The 23,160-nt window shown below is 44.5% G+C and overlaps 1 protein-coding gene across 1 annotated transcript in view; it reads right to left on the reverse strand.

Moving 5' to 3' along the window:
* csmd3b (CUB and Sushi multiple domains 3b) overlaps positions 1-23,160 on the reverse strand; it is a 2,394,280-nt gene that overhangs the window by 495,352 nt on the left and 1,875,768 nt on the right. The window contains exons 24-26 of the mRNA XM_038809755.1: positions 11,706-11,822; positions 4,252-4,467; positions 3,451-3,639 (exon numbers count right to left, since the gene is read on the reverse strand). Of these exons, the coding sequence (XP_038665683.1) occupies positions 3,451-3,639; positions 4,252-4,467; positions 11,706-11,822 (522 nt within the window). The remainder of the gene's footprint in view (positions 1-3,450; positions 3,640-4,251; positions 4,468-11,705; positions 11,823-23,160) is intronic.

Below are 23,160 nucleotides of genomic sequence, written 5' to 3' on the forward strand. Positions count from 1 at the left end.
AATGCACCTAACCTGCAGATCTTTGGATGAATTGCCCAACAAAATTCGAAGAGGTACGAAAATTATTCTACATTTATCTTAAGCTAAGAAGCTATAAAATACTGCAAAGAACTAAATTCAACAAGAGAATATAAAATCCAGGGGACCAGTTGATTCATTCATCAATGATCAGGGGCAAAATTCTTCGACCCCACGCAGGGTTGGAGAATCGCCCGGGGCCGCCGTAAATCCCGCTCCCGTCGTGGCAGAAATTCTCCGCCACCCGGGAATTGGCGGGGGCGGGAATCACCCCACGGCGATCGGCGAGCCCCCTGCGGCGATTCTCCGGCCCACGATGGGCCGAAGTCCCGCCACTGGGAGGCCTTTCCCGCCATCGAGGCTTGAACCACCTCTGGTGGCGGCGGGATCGGCAGCGTGAGCAAGGGCGATCGGACCCCGGGGGGGCGCCCCCACGGTGGCCAGGCCCGTGATCAGGGCCCACCGATCGCTGGGCGGGCCAGTGCCGTGGGGGCACTCTTTCTCTTCCGCCACCGCCACTGCCTCCACCATGGCACATGGCAGAGGCGGTAGAGAATCCCCCAGCGCGCATGCGCCGGTGGTGACGTCAGCGGCAGTTGCCGCTGACGTCACCACCGGCGCATGCGCGAACCGGCGAAGACCTTTCGGCCAGCCCCGGCGGCGGGCATGAAAGGCCGCTGGTGCCGGTTTTGGCGCGGTGCCAACCGCTCTGGCGCAGGCCTAGCCCCCAAAGGTGCGGAGAATTATGCACATTTGGGGAGGCCCGACGCCGGAGTGGTTTGCGCCACTCCCCTACGCCGGGACCCCCCGCCTCGGCGGGTAGGGGAGAATCCCGCCCCTTTATAGGATGGCAGATGTTTGTGAATGAAGTGTTTCAAAATCTGAACTCATCAGAGACATAATAGTGTTAGGAGTAGCAGATGATGCATTCCCTGACCTCTTTCAAACAAAGGAAGTTTGAACCCTGGAAACTGCAATCCAGATAATTACAAGTCAGAACTTCTTAAGTGGCAAAGGACCATTTAAGAGGATAGGATAAAATGTGGTGCAGATGCCAGCTCTCAGTCCAGCAAATTAAGCCACAGAGACACATAGACACTATAGGCTGAATTGTACAGCTTTGTCATGGCATGGGAGGGGTCATAAAATGTGTCAAGTCATTCAAAATTCCATTGCTTTGGCAGGAATGGAAAATCCGGCAGGTGGGAGGGGCCATAAAATTCCACACTTTAAGTCAGGGAAGGCATAACCTGAACAGGCCAGCACGTGGCCATTCCAGCACCTTCACAGACAAAATCAGTGTCCCAAGATTTCAGCCCATTGCTTCCAAGTCAAAAGGATTAGGCACTATTGCCATCTCTGAAATATACAGCAGGCCTAATGTTGATGCACAAGTTCAAGATTACAAACCCAGAAGACTCACAGCCATCTTTCTTGGGTGAGGTTAAAGTTCTTGGTTTCTTATTTTGGATTGCAGATATTTCTGTCAATGGCCATCGAATAAACTTTAAATTAGATGCAGGAGCCAGCACAACAGTCCGGTTGGACAAAGAATCGATGGGCGGCACAGTAACACAGTGGTTAGCAATGTTGCTTCACAGCGCCAGGGTCCCTTGTTCAATTCCTGGCTTGGGTCACTGTCTGTGCGTAGTCTGCAAGGTCTGCCCGTGTCTGCGTGGGTTTCCTCCGGGTGCTCCGGTTTCCGCCCACAAATCCCGAAAGATGTGCTGTTAGGTGAATTGGACATTCTGAATTCTCCCTCTGTGAACCCGAACAGGCACTGGAATGTGGCAACTAGGGGGTTTTCACAGTAACTTCATTGCAGTGTTAATGTAAGCCTACTTGTGATTATTTATTTATTTATATAGCTGGTCCAGTTTAGTTTCTGCTCAATGGTATCTCCAGAATGTTGATAGCGAGGGATTCAACTATGGTCATTCTACAGCTGTCTAGGAGAGATGGTTTGCATTTGTCGTGTTGGAGATGGTCAATGTTTGACACCTGTGTGGCATGAATGTGATTTCTCACTTAACAGCCCAAGCTTGAATATTGCCCTCTATCATGAATCCGTCTGGAGATAGCAGTAGACAGTATTCAAAGGAAACTCAATTGGAATGCATCTTTCTTGGTAATGAGTTTAGATAATAGTCAAGTGTGAATAGCTAATGGAGGAGAAACAGATTTGAGATGATTAGGAAGGTCCCTGAGATATACATATGTTAATGTATAGTCAAGGATGGGGGCAGACTCCAACAAGCACAACCATCTTCCTGTGTGCCAAGTATGATTCCTACCTGTGGAGAGTTTCCTCCCTCCATGGCCATTTGTTAGGACTCCTTGATGCCACAATCAGTTAAATGCGGCCTCGTATCACAGACAGACACTTTCACCTCACCTTTTGAATTTTGCTATTTTGTCCACATTTGGATGAAGATTGGAAATGAGATCAGTAGCTGAGTGGTCTGGTGGAAGCTAAACTGAGCATCAGTGAGCAGGTTATTGCTGACTAAAAAAACATTTGATACCGATGCAGGATCATGTATGAACAAAGATCGCTTGACAAAATAACTCAGAACTATCGTTGCAACTCAAATCATATTCACTGTATTCAATAGTCAGAAGAAATGGAAAAGAAGAAATAATGAGCACAGAAGGTCTGGAGTTAATTGTAGTTTCTGATGGCTTATTAAATGGACAATTAAATGAAAAGCAAAGGATGATGGTATGCTGTGGTCCAGCATTTTTCAAACTGATTAAGTAGAATATTACTCTGTGGACAGATAGGGAAATAGGTTCTTTCTTCCATGAGAAATACTTTTCTGCTTGCACTTTTATGGATCCTGGTGGATATGAAAGTATAGGCATGCACTACTACCCAATGGTTGACTCACTTCGACCAAAAAGAAACGCAAAGACTGCCTGTTGATACTTCAATTTTCAATATTACATTTTCTTAAACAACCTAGGGTGTTCAGTATTCAATTATTATTTAAATCAGGACATTTTTATATCAAAAATAACTAGCTTTATTTTAATAATTGTGTTTTATTGAATTAGTACTTTCAATACTATAACCCTGCCCCAAGTCAAACTGCTGTATTTCTCCCATTAGCTAAATCACTTACTCTGAACAAGATCTTTAATTACAATGCCTGATTATTCTCTTTCAAGCTACGAGATTTCAAAGAGGTTAATCAATTGTTATCTAATCTACATTCACCTGCATGGCATGTAGATTTCAGTCAATAATTTTGGAACCCAAGTCAACCATGAAAGGAAATCTAATTCCATTCCACTCAAAGACCAATATTATCTGTTGCACAGAATCCAATTTCAACACTGCTGTTACTAAGTGTTTCATTGTTTTATGTGCATGCTATTAACTTCAACAACACTACATGTACAAGCAAACAAAAGCAGCTGACCACGTACCCACACACCTTGGCAGAGGTGCACTCCACACATGGCGGCCACCTCCGAGACATGTGATCTGGGATGCACCTTCCAGACGATAACCAGGAGTACAGGAAAAAGTTAGAGAATCGCCAATCCCAAAAGACGTCCCTATGCGTCTGCCAAATGTTGGATTTCCTGGATCTTCACAGGGCTCCAAGTTGTACTCTACCAAAAATCACCACATATGTGTTCAGAAGCACAATTTTTTTAAAATCTCAATGAAAAAAGTCCACCTGTAAGTTGAAACATCATTAAGGTCTGAAGTGGGCTATTAATACAGTTGTATTTAATTTTAAAAATGGAAATGCTTAAAGTGTCTGACAATTAGCCCCGACATTAAGATGTGTCAATATTTCAGGTTTGGCCTCTCGTCAGGCTTGGATGAATGAGCTCAGGCATAAAAAGAAGAGAGAACAATTGGTCAAGAGTTTAAATATTTTAACTACTTTCAGCATTTCTTGTTTCCATTTCTGATCTAAACTGAATTTGAATTTGATTTATTGTCATGCATACCGAGGCACAGTTAAAAGTATTGTTCTGCATACAGTCCAGGCAGATCGTTCCATACATGAAATAACATAGGACATACATAAATACGTGGGGTGTTAGTACAATTATAAGAGATGTAGGAAGAGGATCTGTCTGAGAGAGCTCGCAGAGAGTCACCAGGCTCCTGCACCATCTTGATATCAAGAAATTTCAATGTATTTCTCTCTTGTGCTAAAATTAAGATCAGTTGCTTTACTAATTAATATTTCACATGCCCTATCTTCTCACCTGAAAACGTGATATTGAATCCTTCATATGATATTGAAAAGTCTGAAATGAAGCGCAACTGAGCCTTGAAATTTCCATAGAGACCAGCATTAATTGGTGCTATAAGTTCCGAGCCAGTCAACCGTGCCAGAGGGTGAGTAAAGCTGCCATTCTCTGTGATTAGAAAGTAGTCATGATGATCCTCCAGGTGAAATGTGTAAAAGGTGAACTGTACACCTGGCAGAAAAAAAATGGAGTGGGTTAAAAAGAAAGTCACATTCTAATCTTAATTGTCAGGCACAAATCACTTATCTATTTCTTATATGCAGCAGATGATCATGCAAATTAAAGCTCCCTCACATGAAGATAATTCTTTCTACAACAATCCCTGTTGTACAGTCTGGCACAAACACACTGGATTTACAAAATAATTTGCGAATTAGATTAGAATTCACAGAGAAATACTTTTATTAAAATATCATGGGTAATACTCTATAAAACCATAATAATTGCAGTGCCTATGCATATTAGGACAGTCATTTATATGCCGGAGGAATACTCACTATGTGACATTTGACACTGATGAATTGTCAAGCGGAGTACCGAGGCATTACAACTATTAAAAAATCTAAGTAACTCCATTCCAGAGCCATGAAAAACTAAATGAAAAGCATGTGTCTGAATTGTGCTTGTGAAAGTTGGATTTGAAAACGTTTATCCCTCGGAAAGAAAATGCAGCGGCAGAGGATCCTGACAATTTTCTTCTCTGTTGAGATCCCCCATGATTCAATCACCTTCAGTCAAAAGAAAGCTAATATTCATCCAGTCCCTGTGGTATAACGATTAGGTACATTGTACAATCTGAACCATCCTTCTGCCTTCACCTTATTTCAGCTTTTCTCTTCCACGTGATTTCCGTGGTCCAAGTAAGCCAAACTTCAATAATCTACTCTTTTAATCCAGATACACAGATCTACAAGGTCCTGAGATAATCACATTATAGAAGCAATGAAATATGGCACTAGAAACCACAGAAATATACTTGCTGTGGGTGGTGGGGGGGGGGGGGGGGGGGGTGTTAGAATTTCACAGTCATTGAATCACTTGCAATGGCTCCTCGTCCTGCTCCTGCACCATTACCTCTGATGTGCCCCTAGGATCTGTCCTTGACTCCCTTCTATGTTTTATTTCCATGTTGCTCCTTGGCAACATCATCCAAAAGCATAATTATTTTCACATGCACGCTGATGTCACACGTCCCTTACATATTTCAGGTGAAAAATTCCTCGACCTGTGAAACTTCACAAATACTGAACTTGTATAAAAAGTAGCAAAATAATGGGATACCGAAGAAGCGATATTTGACCAGTGTTCTGAGTATATCAAGGCAGTCAAAAAAACACAGGAAATCATGGACTTTGTAAGTAAAGGCACAAAGTACAAAAAGAAGGAAGTTATGAAAAGCCTTTGCATATCATAGAATTTACAGTGCAGAAGGAGGCCATTCGGCCAATCGAGTCTGCGCCGGCTCTTGGAAATAGCACCCTACCCAACGTCATCAACTCCACCCTATCCCCATAACCCAGTAACCCCACCAAACACTAAGGGCAATTTTGGACACTAGGCAATTTATCATGGCCATTCCACCTAACCTGCACATCTTTGGACTGTGGGAGGAAACCGGAGCACCCGGAGGAAACCCACGCACATATGGGGAGGATGTGCAGACTCTGCACAGACAGTGACCCAAGCCGGAATCGAACCTGGGACCCTGGAGCTGTGAAGCAATTGTGCTACCGTGCTGCCCAAATCACTGATTCAACCTCAGCTAGAGTATTTGTCCAACCTTGGTCATATTTTAGGCAGGATCTAAAGAGAGGAAGCAGAGGAGTTTTACAGTTGAGGGATTTCAGTTATGTAATGAGAGAAGGGAAGTTTTGATTGTTCTCCTTAGAGCTGGGAAGGTAAGAGGACATTTGATGGAGGTATTCAAAATTATGAAGGTTTTGATCAAGTAAATTAAAAGGAACTATTTCTACCCCCAGAAATATTGGTGGTAAACAGAGGACACATTTAAGATGATCAGCAAAAGAACTGAAGGGGAGGTGAGAATTTTATCCTACAAGTCCTGGTCTAGAGTACACTGCCTGGAAGGCTGTTGAAAGCAGATTCAATAGAACATTCAAGGGGAATTCAATATCATCTTGAAAAGCAAATACTTGCAGGACCATGGTGAAAGATCAAGGGCGGGATTCTCCGCCCCACCTCATTTCTGCCCCGACCGGCCTGCGGGATTATCCGTTACGTCGGACGGTCAATCGGGTTTCCCATTGTGGGGCAGCTCCACGCCGTCGGGAAACCCCCAGGTGCCGGCATAATGGAAAATCACCCCGGCGCAGAACAACCCGGTGGAGAATCCCGGCCCAAGGAATTTGGACTAATTGGGTAACTCTTTCAAAGATCCAACACAGACACAATGGGCTAAATGCCTTTCAGGCCAGTTTGATTCTACGGTTCTTTCTTTTTTATTAATTAAGGGGCAAGTTAGCGTGGCAAATCCACCTACCCTGCACATTTTTGGGTTGTGGGGGTGAGACCCTCGCAGATATGGGGAGAATATGAAAACTCCTCACGCAGTGACCCGGGGCCGAGATCGAACCAGTCTCCTCGGCACCGTGAGGCAGCAGCGCTAACAACTGTTCCATTGTGTCATGATTCCATGATTCTAAATGATTTAATTACAATAAAGACTGCAAAATACAATAAGAATGAATTGTTTTTCTTAAATTGTGCAGCACTAGAGGTGTACACGGTTCATGTATTCGGCTACACATTTTCCCGTTGTCTGTTGTTGATCCGGCTTGCTGGGATCATGCTGTTGAATGGCTACATATCAACTCTGATGCTAGAGGTGTACAGAGGTCCACTACCATTATCTGTGACTAACACTGATGAGCCTGCATCACTGTGAGGGGTCTCTAGCACTGTAGTTGCTACTTGCTTTATGCTTTATCATCTATGCAGGACTGCATAGAGGCACAGAACTGCTGTTACAATTAGCTCCTGCTGCTTGAACTGTGCAACTCCACAGTCACCACTGATGGATAGCATCCTTTCAAGGCCAATACTGATGTGTGAACACAAAGCCAAGGTTGCAGAATCTCTTTCTTGTTTTCTTATAATACTTATCTAAGCAAGTAGAAAGTGACGGTTTCTGAAGCCACAAGTGTAAATGCTTGTGATGTTACCATGTTCAGAAAGAAAGGCAGCGATGCAGATAATTGTTTCTCCGTGACTTTATTGCTGGGAATGCAGATCTGTTTCGACTCTTCTCAAAACACTGACTCCTGAGCCCTTGTCCCATTTACACCACTCCTCCACTTAGAATTCCACCTGCTACCTTCTGCACCAATGATTAAGGTTGCCACTGCACAGGTCAGGGTTGTTGTCAGGGTTCTCAAAAGTAAAAGGACTTTTGCAAAGAGCATCTGCGCAGCAGAGCCTGGAGACAAGAAGCCCCATCTGTAGTTCCACTGAAGCTACAGGAGTCACAGGTGAAATAGGAAAAGGAAGAGAAATAATTTGCAATTGTACAAAGGTAGTCACTTGGATTTTTAATACCATATCAAATTATCACTTTTCTGTTTTGTGATTTTAAACTGTTAAATTTGCTGTATTTTAAACTCCGTCCTTCCCATTTTTCCTGTCACCTGAAATGTGAACTTTGGCCTTTTAAAATTGCTGCAAGAGTTAAAGAAAAATAATTTAGGTCAGGAGAGGAATGAATCACTCCCCTGCTCGGACTAACCGAAAAATGTCTACATCAGTTTGGTCGATAGACATCGCTGGAAAATAATTGCTTGCCTGCAGGTGACCCCACCACATCAGTCTCCAACTTCCATTTGCTTCTCCTGTTCCTCCTCCACTGAAGATGCAGTGCACTCATTATCTCCGTCTTTCTGGAGGGCAAGTCCTTGCTGCTGAGCAATGCTGTGCAAGGTGCGGCAAACCACCACCATTCTGGAAATCCTGGGGGGTGCAAGCTGAAGGTGCCTCAGGCTTGACTAGGCCCCTGAAGCATACCTTGAATCCTCACTCAATGACTGCTGTTGTCCTGGTGTGGCTTCTGTTGTAAGTTTCCTGACCATCTGTTGTATAGGGCTCGTCACAGGGCTCATCAAGCATGTCATCAGAGAGTAGCGCTCCCCAAGGAGCCATCCGCCAACCCCGTTTTAATGTATGAACATTTGTGGGAGACCTGACTGGTGCAGAGTAAAATTTTAGACCAGCTGACTGGATATTTAGTACAAAGGCAGATGATGATATTTTGGTGGTTACATCGCAGCTGAACGTTGGGAGTGCAATTTATTTTAATTGAAAGAATCTGCTGGGTGACCCGAGGCACATCGATTGTCACATGTGTGCAATGTGTATCACATGGGCTGGTTTAGCTCACTAGGGGCTGGTTTAGCTCACTCGGCTAAATTGCTGGGTTTTAAAGCAGACCAAGCAGGCCAGCAGCATGGTTCGATTCCCGTGCCAGCCTCCCCGGACAGGCGCCGGAATGTGGCGACTAGGGGCTTTTCACAGTAACTTCATTGAAGCCTACTCGTGACAATAAGCGATTTTCATTTTCATGTGTGCAATGTGTATCTCCCTGAACTTGTGGGAAAATCAGCCAGGGCTGCATATCTGAGCTCATCCTGGCTGACCTGATCAGTGGTGGCGTGTGCATATCTACTGAAGAATTTTCTCAGGTTAAAAGTAAAAGTCAACAGAATTCTGCTGATTTCCTGACATGCCAGCAATTTCAGCTCTTTAAGTCACTGCACAGAAACTCACCACAGGTTAAAACTCTCCTTCCATCCCCCATCCCCCCCCCCCCCCCCCCCCCCCCCCCCCCCCCCCCAGGCCAGGACCAGCAGACAACCAGCATACTTTTAGTTAAAGTTAGAACGCTCTGCCAATGGGGAAACAGAAGGAATTGGAATCTGACAGAGGACTGGCTGAAACGTGAGACCAAATTATTTGATACACAATGAGGCCTGATCTGTTTGGAAATGAATGAGCCGATATTTAAGCAGGAGCAATTCTTCATCACCCTGCAAAATATACCGTCTCGGTCATCAAATATGTAAATTATCCAAATCAGATTCCTACAGGTTTGTTGATGGTTCTGCTTTATTTTCAACCTAGTCTGGAGTCACTTTCCAGTTCTCCTCTACACCTCCTGGCTCCTCAAAATCTTTATTTTAATTCGTTCATGGATTGCGGTTATTGCTGGCGGGATCAACATTTCTTGCCCATCCCCAATTTTCCTTGAGAAGATGGTGGCGAATCCCCTTCTTGAAGTGCAGCAGTCCATGTGGTGTAAGCACACTCACAGTGCCAGTACAAAGGGTGTGCCAGGATTTTTGCATGGTGACAGTGAAGGATCAGCAATAAAGTTCTAAGTCAAGATACTGTGTTGCTTAAGAAACTTCCAGGTGATGGTGTTTCCACCTACGGCCCTTGTCCTCCTAGATGAGTGATGTCACAAGTTTGGAAAGTGCTGTCTAAGGAGCCTTGGTGAGTTGCTGCAGTGCATCCTGTAGATGGCACACACTGCTGCCACTGTTTCATAGAATTTACAGTACAGAAGGAGGCCATCCAGCCCATCGAGTCTGCACCGGCCCCTGGAAAGAGCACCCTACCTAAGGCCACACCCCCACCCTATCCAAACACCTTCACCCTATCCCCGTAACCCCACCTAATCGTTTTTGGACACTAAGGGCAATTTAGCAGAGCATCTAACCTGCAATTCTTTGGAGTGTGAGAGGAAACCGGAGCACCCAGAGGAAACCCACGCAAACACGGGGAGAATGTGCAGACACCACACAGACAGTGACCCAAGCGGGGAATCAAACCTGGGACCCTGGAGCTGTGAAGCAACTATGGTTAAGGTGGTGAATGGTGTGCCACTTCCTGGATGGTGTCAAGCTTATTGTGTGTTGTTGGAGCTGCACTCATCCAAGCAAGTGAAAGTATTCCATCACACTTGTGCCTTATCGATGGTAGGCAGGCAGACTTTCAGGAGCCAGTAAGTGAGTTACTCTTTGTAGAATTCCAACCATGATCTGCTCTTGTAGTCAAGGTATTTGTATGGCTTGTCAAGCTCAGTTTCTGTTCTAGTGCCTGGGATATTGATAGAACATAGAACATCGATGTGTTCTATCAATATCCCATGGGATTATGCCATTAATTGTCAAGGAGAAATGGTGTATTCTCTCTTATTGGAGATGTTCATTATCTGTACTTATGTGGCATGAATGTTAGTTGTCAATTATTAGCTGAAAACTGAAAGTTCTCCAGCACTTTGAAGGATCTGAGGAGGCAGAATGGTACTGACCATTGTTCAATCAGTGAAGATCTCCACTTCTAACCTTATAATTGAGGAAAGCTAATTGATGAAGGAGTTGAAGATGGTGTGCCTGAGAACCCCTCTTGCAGTGACTCCTGGGACTGAGATGAAATGAATGAAATGAAATGAAAATTGCTTATTGTCACGAGTAGGCTTCAATGAAGTTACTGTGAAAAACCCCTAGTCGCCACATTCCGGTGCCTGTTCGGGGAGGCTGTTACGGGAATTGAACCGTGATGCTGGCCTGCCTTGGTCTGCTTTCAAAGCCAGCCCAGTGTGCTAAACAGCCCCTAAACAGATGATTGAATTCCAACAACCACAACCATCTTCCTTTGTTCTCGGTATGACTCCAACCAGTGGAGAGTTTTCCTCCTGATTCCGATTGGATCTGGTTTTGCTAGGGCTCCTTGATGCTGCACTTGGTCAAATGCTGCCTCAATGTTAAAGACAGTCACTTTCACTTCACCTCTTGATTTCAGCTCTTTTGTCCAGTTTAGGTCAAGGCTGTGATGAGGTCAGAAGCTGTGTGTGTGGCGGATCTCAAACAGAGCAACATTGAGCAAGTAATTGCTGAGTAAATGCCACTTGATAGCACCATCGACACCCTCTTCCATCACTTTGCTGATGATCGAGAGTGGACGGATAAGTGTAATTGGCTGGGTTCTATTTGTCGGATTTCTGTGGACTGAACATACCTGGGAAATTTTCCACATTGCAGGGAGTCAGTGTTGCAGCTGTACTTGCACAGCTTAGCTAGTTCTCCGGCTAATTCTGGAGCACACATCTCCAGCACTATTAATCTGGATTAAGCAGAAGCTAATTCATCCAATAATTTTGCCAGGGCGTTATTATTTTCATTGACAACAATGGATGTATACACTTTCCTCACTCTCCGCACTGAAACTAATCTGTTGCTGACTGAATTAGTCTCATACTTGCAAATTACAGTTGACCTGTTGCATAAAAAATAATTGTCATTTCAGATTTCTTCCAGCTCAAAATTGACTGCTTGAATAGAATATTAGACAGTTTATGGGTAGGGACATGCAAAATCCTCAGAAATACAGTTCATTACCTTTACCATGGGAAACCTCCACAGTCCAAGTACAATTTAATGAATTTGGATAAAAGTCAGGGTAACCAGGTGACAAAATTGTACCAGTGGGTCCTCGAATATTTCCACCACATAGTGCTACAAAGGAAAAAAATAGAAAATTAGCATTTCAGTGGAAAATTAAAGCTCGTTGAATGTTCCCAATTTTATGCAAGGTAAAATGCTTATAATCTACAAAAGCATCTGAGTCAACCGCAAGATAAATCATCACTACATTTAAATTGTAATCATGGCCATGGTATTACTTGTCATCACCACATCACCCATCTACAACACATTTTTTCATGGGAAATCTGACACAATAAGTCAAGCATGATTACCACAATACTTAACTTCCCAGGTGTTCTTCTTTCCCACAAAAATAGATGTGGTCTGAGCAGTCCAGCTCATGCAGCCCGCTTAAACCTGATTATGCACAGGGATTATTCCCAGTAAATTGGTTTGAGAATTACTGTAAATTGAGTTACTCTAACCACATCAGACAAATGCCTCCTTGGAGTAAACAGAGTTACAGAATATTTCAACTTCACAAACATTACATTCAGGAGGGGGAAATGCAAACCATCCTTTGATTCAGGCTGTTAGGCATATGTGCAATTAAAAGTACAGACAGTGCAATACATGGACAATCGGCCATTTACCGATACATTTGTTCCTCAATGGGCAGTTACAGGTGGACAGCTTGTAACAGAGGTTTAAAATCCTCATCTGGACTTTAAAGTGTATGTTTAAAATACCATGCACCATGTTTTGATATTGATTATCCTGATTGTGATAATGCCAGCATTGTGATTCACTCCACATGGAATCTTTTCAACCACCCACACTTTATTCCACTGTGTTTCAAAGTTTCATATATTAGAATACTTTTATTCGGTGGATTCTTTCTAGTGCCTTATTTAAAACAAAGAAATAAAACATTCCTGGGATTTTGGTGCCAACATGGGTGGAATCAGAGAGGTGAACACGGGTAGCATGTTAACTGAATTAAGAGATCCAATTAAAGCCATTGAACTGAGGGCAACCGGAATTTGCCATTCGGTCCATGGACCCACATGTCATCGAGGAAATGGCAGATGCTTGGAACTGGTTTCCTATCAGTGGACTGTGTGGAGCGGGGGCTGTGGGTGGTCGTTAGCACTCCAGGATCACTTTGAGATTTCCTTCACAACCAGTATATATACTCATATACAACTGTGGCTGTAGGGCACCACATGGAGCATTTTTCACTCCACAATGGAAGTCCGGCAGCAAAGGAGAATTCGGAAAAACTGCTCAGAGGGCTCCTTCAGATGGAGATTGGCTGGAATTCTGGCCCTCCAGCTTGAGAACCTGCCCACTGTTCTTAATTAGATACCGAGTATAACCTCTGGCCATTTAGTTGGACTGTTGCCAACATAATGCAGGGTTGGGACCCAGACCTGATCTCGACATTGGAATGATGGCTCCAAGTGGAAACTCCAGCCCCACCAGGAGCAAAGAAATCAGTAATTGAACTAAAATAACACATTTTTCTCATTATTGATTCTTTAATTACAATCAAATGCAGGTGATTCAGGCTATCAGTAAAACATTCTGTTTCCTCCGGGTGCACAGCCCGCAAGTCCCGAAAAGCCTGCTGTTAGGTAATTTGGACATTCTGAATTCTCTCTCTAACCCGAACAGGCGCTGGAATGTGTAGACTAGGGGATTTTCACAGTAACTTCATTGCAGTGTTAATGTAAGCCTACTTGTGACAATAATAAAGATTGTTATTATTATTTCCACCGCTTGTTCTTCTTAAATGTGAAAATGTTGTCAGCAGATTTGTTCAAAAAAGGTCATAATAATGTATTTTAATATTTTAAATGGAAAGTCATAAAATGAGATTGCACAATGGCGATGGAAAACTGAAATCACTTATTTAAAGAAAATGAAGAATAGGTTGTGAACTTCTAATTATTTATTCAACATTTTTATGCCTCAGGTAGCAAGAAGACATTCAAGGACTGTAATTAATGAATGAACCAGAGGGAATTATTTTCATTAGTGCCCTCAATCAACTTCTGAAATCTACTGTATTATGCAAAGTATGGCTGGAGGATAGCAGAAAGCAAATTAAGACTTCATGTTATGTAGAAATTACAGAGTTTTAATTTGTTCCCAGTCCAAAACAAGGTGTGCTCACTTTCTCATCCACACTCATCTTTTACACTTTAAAATTTCAATGTAACGTTTTTGGAATAAATTTCCAACAAAAACAGATTGTGCAAAGCTTTCCAATGGCCAAGGAAGAAAAGGGAGAAGAGTAAAGTTGACTATTTTGTGAATGCAAGTGTTCCAATTGATCATAACGAAGAGGTGTATTTCAATGGACAAAAAATTCAGCAAGATTGACAAAATGCAAAACGTAGTGCAAATGAAGGATTTCAGAAATGCATTAATGATTACTTCTCTTTGCAGAGGGTGCAAATAAATACAAGCATCATTGGTTTCCCGGTGAATTACCAGATAAATGATCATTGGCTCAGCCAAGCAGATATTGTGGTCAATTACAAAGACAGACATGCAGGCTGGTCTTTATTCGCATTGTTTTTAGTCCCTTGAAAAGCTGTTGCCTTCTTCAGTGTGAATGATTGATTAGCAAAATATAATGGGCCCAAAATTTTACATTTCCTCTGATGTCACACTTTGATATTTTTTTCTTCAATCTGTCTACTATCTTGTAAGCAGATCATTTGCTTGGTTCTTTAAGCAACAGTTTCAAGTCTCATATCTCGCTGCGGCACCAGATTTTTGTCATCTCTGTTTTGGTTTCCCACACGTTTCCATCTGGCTAACATTGAGGAACCCTTTGGGAGCTTAACTTGTGCCTCAGATTGAATTTCCTGCATAAGTTCACAGCCTTTCGGAGGCAATGCATATTCGATTTACACAAGGTACATGCCTTTTCATATGATAGACACCTGATCCCCGAATTTACTTTAGAATCAATCTCAGTATGTTAGAGCAGCACGGTAGCACAAGTGGATAGCACTGTGGCTTCACAGCGCCAGGGTCCCAGGTTCGATTTCCCGCTGGGTCACTGTCTGTGTGGAGTCAGCACGTTCTCCCCGTGTCTGCGTGGGTTTCCTCGAGGTGCTCCGGTTTCCTCCCACAGTCAGGTTAGGTGGAATGGCCATGCTAAATTGCCCTTCGTGACCCAAAAGGTTAGGAGAGGGTATTGGGTTACGGGGATAGGGTGCAAGTGAGGACTTAAGTGTGTCGGTGCAGACTCGCTGGGCCGAATGGCCTCCTTCTGCACTGTATGTTCTATGTTTTATGTTGTTCAAGGCAGATGTAACTCAAAGTCCAGGCTCACTGACCGCACAAATGATGCAGAATTTCAGATGTCAGACTTCAGAACAACAGAGCTGTTTTTCAATCTGTGGACCCAAAAGGGATTAAAGGAGCACATCCCAACAAAAGCAGCTAGCACCATGCTAATTAACTCAGCTGAATAAATCTAGACACCTAACCGGGTAGCATTTATGAGCAGAGGGATAAACAGACACTGAGATATGATGTACAGGGTTAGAGAGGAAGGAATGAGTCGAATATTGCTCAGATAAGATTGTCAGCCAAGACTGGATGGATATGGGAAAGAGGCATTCTTTTGGTTAATTACGTTTTGGAAATAAAAGTACTCAGGCTGAATGAAAGGGTGAAATAATGGAATAGAATGTATGTGGTCAATGGAAGAATTGGTTTCTTTTGGCTAAATGGCCTTTTGTCATTTTTTGTTTCTTTCTCAATTTTTTTTCCCTGAGCTCAGAACAAACGGAACCTTGACAAAGATAGTTTAAAGTACACAAAGATCAAATGTCTTTATTAGCTACACAATGTTTGTAGCACCTGGGGCTGGATTTTACATGCCCCTGCCCGTGGTTTTGAAGGCAGGAGGCATGCAAGATCCAGTGGACATCCTACCTTCCGCCAACATATTCACCCCTCCCCTCAGTTCTACTCATGATTAGTGGTGACGTCGGGTGGCCTGCCCACTCGTAGGTCAATTGAAGATCTTAATTAATGCCATTAGTGGCCAATTAGTGGCCAATTAATGCCACTAAAGACCCCCATCCTGCTGCCGCAAGGATTTAACAATGATAGGAGAGGCCCCATGTCAAATGGCAGCCAGAACCCCCTTCTCCCCCCTTACCCCATTCCCAAATGTGTTATTTCCGCCATGTTCCCCAATGCCATATGGCGTCTCAAATCTCAGATCGCCCCCCCCCCCCCCCCCCCCCCCCCCCCCCCACCGCTCAAACATGCTCTCTGCAGTTGGATGCAACTCAAAGATTTCAGAATCCCAATCCAGCGTTAAATGCACCCTAAAGCTCCGAGTGCAGGACCAGCAGTGGTCACTGCTCCTTGCAATGCTGCCACTACTGGAGAGCTACTGACCTCTGCCAATTGCTGTTAAATGGCTGTAGGATAACCTTTCTTCTGTTGGGCTGATTCCCTTCAGCATAACCCTCCTTCCGACCCTGACTTCTTAGGCTGGGGGGGGGGGGGGGGGGGGGTGCGGGGTATGGCAGGGACCACAGCGGCTGGTAAAATCCATCCTGGATTCTAATCGATGAAAAGATGGCAATTTCTGAGATGCTGTGCCAAATGTGTGTGTCTAACATGCTGGTTGGAAACATCTGGAGGACCTTCAGAAAAGTATTATGCAATGTTAAATGCTAAGTCACTATATCAGAGGGATGGCTTGTCCCCACATTAGGATACTGGTGTTTCTATTTGAATGTAGTAAGTCATCCCCTTAGTACTTAATGAATTAGAACAATCTCTTGGTCATACAGAATCTAATCAGTCCAATAAAATGTTGTTGCAAATATCATGGTGATTACATGTACAATACAAAGAAAAACCTAGAAATCTGGTACCATTCAATTGACATTTGAATTAATTGTTTAATGGCACTGGTGAGCATTTTAAAGTGAATATTAGCAATGAAGGTGCTCCACATTGAAAGGCTGATGAATATAGATATACTGTGGCATTAATAAAATGAGTAAAATCCGACAAAATATAACAGAAGCAATGAGAAATCTTAACTAAATTATAATGTAAAACACAATAACAGAATTTACTATTTAGCAACAAAGGTTCTGCATTTCCTGTGTTCTCCACGTCTGCCATAATGTCATCGGGAATTGCTGGAAGGCCTGAGGAAGTGGAATCAAACACAAGCTCTTCGCTGTTTCATACAATGTCTCCAAAGTATCTGCTGGTTTTCCATTAGAGGACTCCTGTGGAAATTCCAGGCAAAAATACTTATTTTCTGTCATTAATTCACAAGGTGGCCTCTCTCTCCATTGTCCGGACTATGTACCATTATTTTGTTAAGATCACTTGGACAGACAACTAGCTGGTACCTAATTTTAAATAATTCCATTCTTCAGTTTGAAGTTTGGAACAGCTACAGACTTCCCTCAGATTCCAGGATGAGAGATGATATAATTTCCCTCATTGTATTATTATTATTACTGTTGTTGTTTGGCTGGTAATTTGGCAAAGCAGAGTGATCACCTCTTGTGGAAACCATCCGATTTCCATTCCGCCGACTTCAACGAAGTGACAATCTACTCCACCAGCTAATCATCAGGAATTTAAGATGAACATTTACTGGAGCATTTCTGATCTATTAGAAGTCGAAGTTCTGTTTGTCAATAACAATATTTATGAACCTCAATGAATGAGGTACGTTTCTATTTCAACATCTGTCCCTCTCATACAATTTTACAATGTTAGTGTGCATGGAAAATTTTAAAGGATAAATACTCATAGACAACGGGCGCTATTTAACCACTGCATTGCACCCAGTGTGGATATAGGTGCGCCGGTTAAATAGCGGGAAAGGCCAAAATTGAGATTTGCACCAGATGCTGAATGGCCTGCTCCTGAAGGAGTGTTCTGGGTCAAGCCAAATATGGCGTGCCATCATTGACCCCAATTAGCACCAGTTTCCATCTCATTAGTGAGATTGAAGTCAAATATAACTGCCTCCTGGGAATTAACTGGTTCCCCAGTGAGAAATCACACTCGTGTTGTTTAGTATTCCTTTTTAAAAACGTGAAGCTGGCACAATGGCTGCTGAGGGGTTGAGTAGCCATTTATATTGTCGGGCATGCAGATCAATGGCACTGAGCTGCTGCCTCAATGCTCGAGGTGGGGGAGTGAAGGGCAGGGACACAACCCTCAGGAGGGATGGGCGCTGAAGGGTTTCAGGTTGGGGTCTCCCTTGGGCCAGTTGTGGTGCTGAGGAGTTTTTCGTCTGTGAGACCTTCAAGCCATCGATAAATTTAACGGGGGAAATTACAGCTGCTGCCTGTCTGTCCTACCAAACATTTTCAGGACAGAGCTCTGTTCTTGGCGATATGCTGAAGGTCACTTTAACTCCCTCTGACTGTGAACAGCCTCTAGCTTCACAGCTGAAGGCTATTGCTAAAAATAAATTGGCCTTGATTAGTCGAACACTTCACAACGCTCAAGTCCATTCTCATGGGTACACATGCCATGTCTCAGACAATGATTACTGCGTCACATTTTAAGCAAACTCTGAAGCCTCAACATTTTGCCTGTCCTCCAGAAGTGTCAGCATCATGGAGGCAGTTACCAACAATCAAACACTTGAGCTGGGCTTCAGCACCAGGGATAGCCTCGTGACCAAAGGGTGTGTGTGCGGATCAGGGGAGGGCAACTGAACACCATCTCCCTAATGATCCCGCTATGAGTCTACAGGCTCCAGCTGTGGCCGGGGGTAAGTATGTAGAGCGCAGATTTCCAGCACAACCGGTTCGGTGATTGGCACTCTGAGAAAAGGCAGCACACGTAAGGGTGGGCGAAGCTTGGGGGAATTGAGGGTCCCGGGTTGGAAGCCCTAACTGATTGTCAGTCTCGTCCCTTTTCCAATTCCTGACAGAAACCAAAATCGATGGACCCGCAGTGGTGTTGATGGCAGCCCAGCTGGCCAGACGCTGGAGAAGGCAGCAGCATCGATGCAGGCTGGAGATGGCCCGCAGGTGCGGGGAGGGGGGGTGGGGGGGCAGCGATGGCCCAAGTTGTCCAGGCATCATTGGTCTTTCAAGGAAATGGCAGACAGGTGATTCTGTTTCACCAAAGAGACAGTGCGGCACCTCTTGGGGTCACAGGTACCCTAAATGCCCAGAGAGCTGACTATATCAACTGGACCAACCCCACCAAGCTGCCCAGGCTGTCGAATTCTCTGCCATCACCAGGATGCCCCAGGTCAAGAAGGTAATTGATGCAGCGAATGTCACATTATGCGCACAGGGGCATCAGGGTGTACCCTTTATTAAGAGGAAGTGATTCCAGTCTCTGAATGTTCAATTTGTGTGCGACCTCCACCTCTAGATCATGCATGTTTGTGCATGCTTCCCAGGGAGCATGCATGACAGCTAGATCCTGGGACACTGAGATCCACAGCATCTTAGAGAACCAACCCAGAATAATGGGTTGGCTCTTGGGGGTAAGGGTTACCCACTGAAGTCCTGTTTAATGATGCCAGTGCAGAGGCCGATGGCCAAGGCAGAGACCCGGTATAACAAGGCCCATGTTGTCACCTGTGCTGTCATTAAATAGTGCATCAGACTGCAAAAATATGGTTCCAATGTGTGGAATACTCTGGTGGTGCACTGCAGTACACTCCCCAGAGGGTCTCCTTTTTGTGGTGGTCTGCTGCTGTGCCCTCCACAACCTGGCACAGAAGTGGGTCGACATGCTGGAGGAGGAACATGCAGCCTCATCTGAGAAGGAGGAGGAGGCGGACCAGGAGAGGATGGTGGACGAGCGAAAGGAGGACCTTCAAGAGGAGCCAGAGGATGGAAGACATGTGGCGATGTGGGTCCAGCATCCCCGGAGGACCAGGAAGACCCTCATCATCGGCAGATTCTCATAGGACGAGACTTTGACCATCAGCTACACCCTCTTGCCCTCCTTCCCCCCTCCATTCCCCGACTACCATATCCCACCCTCTGAGAGTCTGTGTAACATCACCCCGGGGTGATGGGCCTTTTTTGGCACTGTCAACGGGTCAATATGCAAGGCAGAAGAGTGATGATAATTTGCTGTGAGATAAGCTCTGGTGCTTCTCAGTTTATGCTAAAGTTTGACTCCTGTCTTTCTGCTGACCCCTCACCCTCCAGTACCCACTCAGTGATCTTTAATCTTCTTGATCTTACAAGGGCTACTGCTATGTCTAGGTATGTCCCAAGGATGCAAATAAGAGGTGGGGGCGGCCTCCTGCTTTTCGCAAGTTGTGGCCTTATATGGTAAGCCTTGGTGGGCGGGCTCGGGGAACCTGAAGCTGGAGTGCGTCATCCGACTTATCAGTATCGCTGGCATCGTTGTTCCACGCTGTTCTGCCCACTACCTTTGACAGTTCTGGCGTCGGGGCCAGGAAGGGGGGGGGGGGTTGGTGGGTGGATTCAGAAGAACTGGAGACCGCCGTTATCTCCTTGGTGGTAGGCCCTAGGTTGGTCTCCAGACCTTCCTCCTCCTTGACGCTACCTGTAGGGCTCTGGGGACTCTGGGATGGAGGGTCAGCTGGAGTGAGCACCAGAGGCCTGTGTATCATTTGGCTCCACCAGTCCTGGCACCACCCCATTGTCTGCACCGTTGTGTCGACACCCTCAGTAATGCTCCTCAGTCACATAACCACAGAATAATACAACACAGAAGTGGCCTTTTGGCCCATCAAGTCTGCACCAATGCATAATAAACACCTGACCTACTTACCCAGAATGTCGCTGACATCTCCTCCTGAATCGCAAGGCCGTGTCCTAGCATCTGCATCACATCTGGGAGAACCTTGTCCAGAAGCTCTGCATCTGGCTCGGACCTAGTTGAGTCCAGGGATCCAGCAGACCTCTGACTGCTGTTTCCCTTGAATGTTCCTGCCTCTACCTGATGTGCATCTGCAACTGTGTGATGCTCACCAGATTGTGCCCCAGAAGCCTGTCCACTAATATCGCCCAATGGAATGCGAGTCTCAGCACTGGTGGAAGGTCGATGTGATAGCTGTGACGGCTTGATGGTGGTCATCTCAGAGCTCTCCTCCAAGGTGTTTTCTTGCATGGTGGGGGGGTGGGAGGGGGCAGAACAGAATTCAGAATGGCCCGGCCTCATCAGATAGAGAATGTATGAGAAAATGGACATGTGGTTAGTGAGAGGGAAGGATCATTTTGCCTAACATGAACTCACTTGAGACAAGTCACCTGGGTGAAGAGGCAGTGAATCCTCACCTCTGCGGCGCAGGTAAGCCTCGCTGTCGGTGACTATTCCCTCCTCTGTCAACCCTGCGACCTCCAGGGCTCGTTCACCATAGGGGGTGAGGACTCAGATCTCAGTTGTCCTGACCCCGTCTTGGCCCTTTCATGCCTTTTATGGGCTATCTTCTCCTGCGGGAAATAAAAAGAGGGCATTGTGAGCCCCACACTTGATTGATCAGGGGGTGCATGGCATGTGCCATGCCTGGGCACCGTAACTGGATATGAAGGAGTTGTGCTGGTGGATGCAAGGGGGTGCTGAGGAAGAAGTACAAAGATCTGATGTGGGGAGGGTGCAAGGTATCAACCATTGATTTGTGGGAGGGGGGAGGGCAGGGGGTTGGGAATTTGAGGAGTGGCAGGTGGAACTGATGCCAGGAGAAGAAGTGGTAACTTACTCTTGCAGCTTGATGGAGGTCGTTGGTCTTCTTCCTACATCGTACAGTGGTCCTCCTGGTCATGCTGCCCAAAATGACAGCTGCAGCCACTGGCTCCCAGGCAGCATTGGTGGCCCTGCTGCTAGCCCTCTGACAGTCTGGGGCGAACAGGATGTCCTGTCTTTCCTCCATACCGTCCAGAATCCTGGCCAGGCTGGCATCGCTAAGTGAGGAGCAGGTCAGCACGCTGCCCTGCTGGTGTATTGACTGGGACTGAGTGGTGAAGGAGCCTTTAAAAACAGCTTCCCCTTGTTAGCGGCAAGCTGTTGATGCGTAAGCCTGGTGAATCAGACAGCAAGACAGCCAGAAATGGCAAGAAGCTCATTGGTGCTCATTTCTGGCACAAAGTGCTGTTAAATATGGGCCGCGATCTCACCACCGCGGACGTCAGGAAACACCTACCAATTGTGCCCAAAATTACGCTTAGAAATGTTTCCTTTATATCATGTCTAAGATCTCTTTCAGAAAACTAAGGAATCAAGTGGTCCAGTCATTTAGCACTTTGGGCCTTCGCCTCGGGGGCCTAGACTTGAATCCAATTCTGAAGGATTGAATTAAATTCTCTCTGTCTGCTATTTACAAAGCAATCAATTAAAACAGACTAAACCCAACTTGATATAAATCCAGAGGACAAAATTTAAATAATTGTGCATTATCTGGAAGTAACTTAATCTAATAACGTAATAATTTCAGTAAAAGGGACCATAAAGCATGTTTGTGTTGCAAGAAAAAATCATGGTTCCATTTCATAGATGCATTGTTTTTCAATTATAGAGGGGCTTTTATCATACACCAAAACCCATGCTGCTGGATCTAACCCTAATCTGTTCAATGTTGACACTGAGCACAAAATGAAATGTGCAATATTTGATTCCATACTCTGATAATCTTTGTCTGGATTTGTAAAAGATAAATAACAAAATATTATGGCATATATCAATATTGAATTCTTGCTCCATCCAAAAATCACATAATAAAATTTATCACCATTTAGCATCTACCACTAGGTTTGATATTAGATATTAGTCACAGACAACACTGAATAGCGAGCCTTATGCCAGTTCTGATTTTCCCTTTAAATTGCCAACAAAGTGGCAAATTCTGTGAAAATTTCATCGCATAAAAAAATGTTCAAAATGATACCATAATTTTATATCATAATTCCTGACCAGTAATAGATGTTTGGACGTGATATTTAAAATCTTCATGTTGGAATTAATTAGTGAAATTTGAATTTGAGCTGAAAAAATAACATATTGCATAGCTATGTCAAATAACTCCAATTAAAGTTTAGCTCCTTAACTTCATTTTGAATTTTCAAAGTAGGCAGGTGGTAGTTTGAAATGAATTACTTTGATTATATTATGACAGAGCACTCCATGAGATGCCATGGAATGAGACTCTCATATCACTTTGTGACATTATACAAATGTACAGCATGTGAAGAGTTAATGTTATGTTAAAACTAGCCACTAGATGGAGCTAAGGGACAGTACTAGAAAAGGCACTGACTCTTAGGCTTCTGAGAGAGTGAGCTTGAGAGGGCAGAATCGAGTTAGAGGAGACTGGAGTAGAGTGCATTGTAGAGCTAGAGAGGATAGAATATAATTGTAGTTAGAATATAGAGATAGTGTTGGTGAGTGTAGTTGAACAATATATTTGTCTACC

This window comes from Scyliorhinus canicula, chromosome 10, assembly GCF_902713615.1.
Source record: "Scyliorhinus canicula chromosome 10, sScyCan1.1, whole genome shotgun sequence".
NCBI classification, from domain to species: Eukaryota; Metazoa; Chordata; class Chondrichthyes; order Carcharhiniformes; family Scyliorhinidae; genus Scyliorhinus; species Scyliorhinus canicula.